The sequence below is a fragment of the Electrophorus electricus genome, unplaced genomic scaffold (assembly GCF_041902795.1).
Source record: "Electrophorus electricus isolate QZ-2024a unplaced genomic scaffold, ASM4190279v1 Scaffold356, whole genome shotgun sequence".
Taxonomy (NCBI): domain Eukaryota; kingdom Metazoa; phylum Chordata; class Actinopteri; order Gymnotiformes; family Gymnotidae; genus Electrophorus; species Electrophorus electricus.
Window position 1 is genome coordinate 19208 of NW_027658645.1, and position 7418 is coordinate 26625.

General features: G+C 40.6%; 1 protein-coding gene across 2 annotated transcripts; it reads right to left on the reverse strand.

The window, feature by feature from the left end:
• Positions 1–1946: 1946 nt before the first annotated feature.
• LOC145655819 (katanin p60 ATPase-containing subunit A-like 1) lies at positions 1947–7408 on the reverse strand. 2 transcript variants are annotated; one of them, XM_081709308.1, is made up of 5 exons: positions 6892–7406; positions 6523–6649; positions 6293–6427; positions 3741–3867; positions 1947–2686 (listed from the first exon to the last, which is right to left on the reverse strand). In XM_081709308.1, exons 1-5 carry the CDS (start codon positions 7039–7041, stop codon positions 2488–2490), a joined length of 738 nt encoding a protein of 245 aa, XP_081565434.1. In that variant the 5' UTR covers positions 7042–7406; the 3' UTR covers positions 1947–2487. The 2 variants fall into 2 exon arrangements, with proteins under 2 accessions (XP_081565434.1, XP_081565435.1); XM_081709309.1 differs by lacking the exon at positions 6293–6427 and having other exon boundaries at positions 6892–7408.
• Positions 7409–7418: the final 10 nt, after the last annotated feature.

A 7418-nucleotide genomic window follows, 5' to 3' on the forward strand; every position in this document is an offset into this window, starting at 1 on the left:
CAGTCAATAATGTTAAGTCATTTGAATCAATCAATTGATCTATTTAGATTTTTATATTCTGTAAACATTTTAAACACTCAGTTAAAATCCTTTCTAACTACCATGACTCTTTCACACAGAAATATGCACATATTAATTATTTTTACACTTACAAATGCAGACAAACGTAGACCAACACTCACAGTACAAATCACTGAAGATAAACTCAGTGCTACACACACACACACACACACACACACACACACACACACACACACACACACAGCCCATGAAGAGCGAGTCATGCTCTCTTTCCCATCATCCTCACACCACCAGAGCTTTCTGCCATCTGGGATGATTCAGGACCAGTGAACCCCATGTTCTGCACTCGCCATAACAAACTAGCTCCCTTCCACTTTTGGATCTGCTCCAATCTGGCTGCTAGACTGGTAATCTAATAAAGCAGTTAGTTACATAGAACCTTTCAAAATTAAGGTACATTCATTACAACTGTATAAATAGTCAAGACTAAACTGAAGTGTTTGTACATTACAGAAAACCAAAGACATAAATAAAACTCATTAACAGAGCATGTAGACTTATTTCATAATTACAAAACATTAACAAGAATAAGAAACATTGTTTCTCAGCTAGTGAAACAACAGCAAGACTGATCACCCATGGATGTAACTTAGATTTAGCACAGCCAAAAAGCTCTATTCAGTCATGATATACCAAGATAAATGCTGTTGCCTTAAGACATATAATGCGCTAATATAAGGCCTTTATAAGTATCAGAATTTGAAAGTTTACTTAGATCTTTACTGGTAGCCGAAGCCAAGTTGTGAGTTATGAGTTCAGTGTGAAACTCAAGACAGAAGCATTGCAGCAGCAAGGATTAACTAAATGCGACTGTCAGCAGAATTGCTAATCCATGTACAATTACAGTTCCAATATCAATGGGAAAATATCTGAAATGCTAAGAAAAAAAACAAAAGTAGTGATTTTTAAAATTCTGACCTGTTTTATATTGAAAACAGTACAAAAACACAATTTGATAGGGTTTCCTGAATATGATGTCTTTATTATTCTGCAAAATGTGCATATATCTATCAGTATTAATGGTGCCTTCACAGATGTTCAATTACCATGTGGCGATATCCATCACAGAAACATGACAGTTTTTAATGCCGCACCATTTCAAGGATCAAAGGTCATGGAAAGTCTGTTGGGGGTTTTGGTCTCTCTTTTATGAGATTTAGAGAACGAAAGAGGGTAAAATACCTCCAATGCTTGCAATCGCTCATTGAGGAATGTTGTTCTTAAACTGCTGTGAGTGGTGAACAGTACAAGCAAGACTGGGCCAAAGTACCTTTCCTGGGTACTCCTTTTATACCCAAGCATGACTGCATCACCTGTCTAAGATATTTTTTAACATTTCACAATTTTTCAAGTCTTCCGATGACCCAGTCTCTACTTTACGGGGACATCTTACAGGGATTAATTTAATCAATTAAGTAAATTTACTACAAATGATAAAGCTAATAAAGTAAAACATTAAGTATCATTGCTAGACAGACCTAGCAACATATAAACAAAAATATTTAAGGATTTCAAGATTTAAAAGAACAATGATAACGATGTTTTTCCTACACAAATTGTTGCGTGCACAGTGGATGCAATATAAGCAATTTAAGATATGCCCACAAAGCAAATAATCAAATCTTATTAAATAAATCAAAGGAACAGCAGTAGTGCAAGACAAATCCCCTGTCACTGTAGGTCACTCACCATGACTGGTGTGCACTGGACAAATATCTGAAAAGTAATGGTTTCTAGGTATGCTCTTTGATAATTATAAAACCAATACGACGGAAATGAGACCTTTTATGTAACATATCATATTTATCTTATGTGACTATTGTTACATTTTTTTTCTTAAATACACAAATAAAAATAAATTCTGCTTGAATGTAAACAATTTATTATGACTATCAGTCATTAAAATCACAATAAACACAAAAACACAATACATGTACCTTCAAATCAGTTCTCCAACAATTTACAAAAGCAAATTCAGACCCATCATTATGTACTGTCCTTGTCTAGTTTTACAGAGAAGAACTTTCAGAACAAATTAGACCGACTAGATGTTTTATAACTGGTTGACTAAAACATCATGGAATCATAAAATCAAATCAAAATCAATGTTAAATCTAACAGATAAAACTGCTTCAGTTTCAAGTTACAAAATTAGTGCATTTTTATAAGATAAATGTGCTAAGAACTAGCAACACTGAGCTGTCATTCTTGATCTCTAAATCTTGGTGGACACTGACAGACTGCACACTCTGAGTCCTCCATGTCAAAAACGGTACGTTTGAGAGAGCAGAAACTTTAGCCTTCAGTGTATTGATTTGAACTGTCAAATGCAAGAGATTTCTGAGGTTTTCCAGACCCCTCAGAAAACTGCACTTCCTTCAGATCATCGAGGTCCAGCTCTCTGAATCAAGCAGAGCCAAATTCGTTCATCCATGCTTCATATTTCTCAAGGTCAGCAGAAGAGACTGACTTGGAAATCTTTTTGAGTGCGAGCTCAAAGTCCTCCATGGTGACGGGCATCTGTAGCTCGTCTTTGGAGAGAGCTCGGATCTCCTCCGGGCTCAGCCCCTGGATCCGTCGACGCATTGCCATCATGGATGCATCTCTGCAGAGACCAACACAATCAGCTTTTGTTAAAGGTTCAGGAACGGATTTGGTGGATACACACTGGATGCTATATACAATATTATGTTACATGAGAAAAGAACACAATAAAAAGATGTAAGGTGTTGACACCAGTCACCAGCCACTATATTAGGAACAGCTACCTACCATCTGTGGGCATTAATAGAGATAGCTAGCCATTTAACCCTGTAGTTCCCATATACAATTTATGAGCTACTGTCAACCCTGTTCTCCATCGATCAGTTTCTGATTAGTCAGTCTGGAGAAACTGACCATGGATGAAAGGCTTACGACAGACTACCTGTACCCCGGCTAAACACTTTTTAATGGAGGACCACACTCAGCTCAGCAGTGACACACTGTATACAAACATTACCTGACAGACTCATACCAAAAAAACCTGCTGCTGACATTACAATGTCACTAGTGTGCTGAGAATGGTCTACCCCCTAAGTGATATCCAGTAGCAACAGTACTGTGGACCAGTGGTAAAAGGGGTAGAGGGTGACTGACAAATTGTGCATAGCAACATGAACAAATGATTACACTCTGAAATTGTACATTGTGCCCCTATGAGACAGGTGTACTTATTAAAGGCTGACAGAAGACGCAGGGTAGGTGTTCCAGAAAAAGTGCCTGGTAAGTGCTTTTTGCCACATCTACTGAATTAATTTGAATTAAGTTAAAAATAAATGTTCTGCTTCCCTTTCCCCCCCAAAGGATGGTGAAATTCCTGCAGTCACATGGATGTTAACGAAACGCCAGCTGGAATCCAAGCTATCAACCCACCAGAGGATTAGTCCGTTAACCTTATTTTTCTGTAGCCTAACTTCCATGCTTGGTAATAAAAACAAGCTGGACAATTCAGTTGCTATCACTATGACAAACATATTCCAATAATTTTCTTTTTTTTTTTTAAGTAAATCTTTAAGGCAAGAGCGAAATATCTCTTTAAGGAACAAGAATTAAGCAATCGCCACAAAGGCGATGCTATGTCTGGGACAATGTATGACTTATAGCCGTTTCCTGAGTACCTGCAGACATTTGTGATGTCGGCGCCAGAGTAGCCCTCGATCTTCTCTGCGATGACGGCCAGGTCGACATCTGGAGCCACGTCCACCTCCTTCAAGTTAATCTTCAGCAGCTCCGCTCGTCCTTTTGCTGGAGAGGGAAGTCTCGGTCACTACAGCGTTGCACCACACACCTTCACGTCCTCCCCGTTCTGTTCCAGCAAACCTCACTCTGCTCACTGAGGACTTGATCGCTGAATTTCTGTGATCCCCTCATGATCGTTTCCTATTTTTGCATACTTGTCACACTTAATTGTGGGTTGATTGTAAAGTGTCCTTGGGTTCTAAGAAATTTGCGATGCAAGTGTAACTTCCCTCATTCATTCATTCATTGTTTAAGATCTGCAAATAAAATTTTATATTACAAAGAAAACAAATAAACTCTCAAATACAGATGAAAATCCATCCTATACCAACTGGCCATGAGAAAAAGTAATTTCTCCCATAGTCGCTGAATAAAGGAATTAACTAAATTTTAGTTGGAATGATATTTTAATTAGGATTAATTAGATTACACATGAAGCATGATTAGCGCTACTGGACCTAAATATCATTTGGATTTTCCAGTAATATTAAACGGGCTAAAAGTTCTCAACAAGCACACATACTTTGCCCTGATAAAAAGAAATTCTGCAAGAGATAAAGTTATGGAAATATATTCCTCCGGAAAGGAATACAAAGCCATCTCTAAGTTTCTGGAACTCCAGCAACCCAGAGCGAGACCTATTATCTCCAAATGGAGAAATCCTGGAACAGTGGTGAGTCTGCCCAGCAGTGACCAACCTTCCAAAATAAGAATGCAGCGACAACTCATCGAGTATGTGACAGACAAAACCAGACGAACATGTCAAGAACTGCTGGACTCGCTCACATAAAACATGGCATTAAACTATAAGATTATCATGCCAAGTGTTCTCAGGTCATCTATGCCAAGTGTTCTAAGGCCACTTATGCCAAGTGTTCTCAGGTCACCTATGCCAAGTGTTCTCAGCCCACCTATGCCAAGTGTTCTAAGGCCACCTATGCCAAGTGTTCTCAGCCCACCTCTGCCAAGTGTTCTCAGCCCACCTCTGCCAAGTGTTCTCAGGCCACCTCTGCCAAGTGTTCTAAGGCCACCTCTGCCAAGTGTTCTAAGGCCACCTCTGCCAAGTGTTCTAAGGCCACCTCTGCCAAGTGTTCTAAGGCCACTTATGCCAAGTGTTCTCAGGCCACCTCTGCCAAGTGTTCTCAGGCCACCTCTGCCAAGTGTTCTCAGGCCACCTCTGCCAAGTGTTCTCAGGCCACCTCTGCCAAGTGTTCTCAGGCCACCTCTGCCAAGTGTTCTCAGGTCACCTCTGCCAAGTGTTCTCAGGTCACCTCTGCCAAGTGTTCTCAGGTCACCTATGCCAAGTGTTCTAAGGTCACCTATGCCAAGTGTTCTAAGGTCACCTATGTCAAGTGTTCTAAGGCCACCTATGCCAAGTGTTCTAAGGCCACCTATGCCAAGTGTTCTAAGGCCACTTATGCCAAGTGTTCTCAGGTCACCTATGCCAAGTGTTCTCAGGTCACCTATGCCAAGTGTTCTAAGGCCACCTATGCCAAGTGTTCTAAGGCCACTTATGCCAAGTGTTCTCAGGTCACCTATGCCAAGTGTTCTCAGGTCATCTATGCCAAGTGTTCTCAGGTCAACTATGCCAAGTGTTCTAAGATGTTGGTGTGCTTAAGGCTCTGGAGTGGCCTAATCAAAGTCCTGACTTGAATCCCATTGATACTCTGTAGCAGGAACTTCAATGGGCGCTTCATGCACAAAAGCTCTCAAATGCAGCTAACTTAAAGCAAGGTGAAAGAATTATCTGCAGTTATAGGAAGTTCTGGGTTGCAGATGTTGATACTAAAGGTGGAACAGCTGGTTGGGTAAAGCAGTGAAGGGGTTCTTTTACACATGGGAGACAAAAAAAAATTTCATTTGCTTTTGTTTCCCTTTTGTAAGAGGATTTTAAGCCAACTGATGTGACTAATAGCTCCTGTAGCTCCCCTGTTAGATGAGCTTGGTTGTGGTACTAGAACACTAAGGGCATGGGTTTGACGCACTGTTGCACTCAAATATGTAACTCACTCGGGTTGCTATAATGCAAAATGCTCTAAATGTAAATATGCAAAAATAGAGGGAATCAGTATTTTAGAGGTAATAAATCCAAAATAGATTACATATCTATTTTGAAAATGGACAGCAAAAAACAGAAAAAGTAGTAGTCTTATTCGCATTGTGGTCATCAGCATTAGTGAATTACCCGAGTGAGTGAGTGAGTGAGTGTAACACAAAACCACTGACTCTGTAACCCATGAATGGAGCATATGGAGGGAGACAAATATGTGCTCTGTCAAGGAGTGGGATGTCTGTGGGTGAACTGGAGAAGCAAAGACTGTTCATATGATATGCAGTAGTATGAGGGAGCGGGGGGGGGGGGGGGGGGGTGTGCGCACGTGTGCAAGACTGTGAGACGAGAGCGAGAGAGAGAGGGTGCATTTGATGTTACCACTGGGCAGGGGGATATAGATCCTCTTTTCCAGTCTCCTTCTCAGCGCTTCATCGATGTCCCAGGGGAAGTTAGTAGCAGCCAGAACCATAACCATTTTAGAAGGATCATCATTTTCTAATGTGCCCCCTACACCTGAATGTGATTTACTGGGAGTTAGGTTCACAAAATGATTGAAATTGTAATTAAATCCAAATCTCTCTTTGCTGGTCTCTCTCCCTCTCTCTCACCATCCATCTGGACCAGAAGCTCAGACTTCACACGTCGACTCGCTTCGTGTTCATCTGATGTTCCACGTCTCCCACAAATAGAGTCAATTTCATCAACGAAGATGGTGGTAGGTGAATAAAATCGAGCCTGTAAAAACACAGCATTATGGGAGGATCCCGAGAGGACCAAATTCAAACTGATCTGACCTCCTTCCCATCGTTCTTTACTTGAATAAAAGGCTTAAGAAATCTCATTTAATTAAAAGCCTACGTTTGAGCCAGCATATCATCTGCCTCAAATTGAATTCCCAAATTACACATAATTTTTTTTTTTTAAAGAGAAATATGACCAATTGGCTTGTAGTCGCTGATGCAGACAACCTCTCTTACCATCTCAAAGAGCAGGCGGACCAGCTTCTCTGACTCCCCTCGGTACTTGGAAGTGAGTGTGGAGGATGACACGTTAAAAAACGTGGTGCCACACTCTGTAGCTACCGCTTTAGCCAGCATGGTCTTCCCTGTGCCAGGGGGCCCCACCATCAGTACACCCTAACACGCCGAACACAGGCTCAGGAAAAGGCCACAAAACACTGCTCAGGCTCAGGAAGAAAGCTCTCCAAGCAGAAAATCACTGACACAAACGAAGTCAAAACTACAAAAAAAAACTGTTTGTAAATATCTGGCACCCAATTTTAATTAATCCTATCACATGGCGTAAATTGATGAAATGATGCCACCAAGTGGACTAAAATACTAGGTGCCATCTACATGGATGAATAAATTATATGCTTTCTATGGTTCCTTTCTTACATATTGTCACTGACACATGAAACACCTTGCTCCAAAAGAATAATTTTACAGTAGGAGAAGGATTTCATACAGGTAAAAAATTAGTCTAGTTTTAGATCCCAATGAGT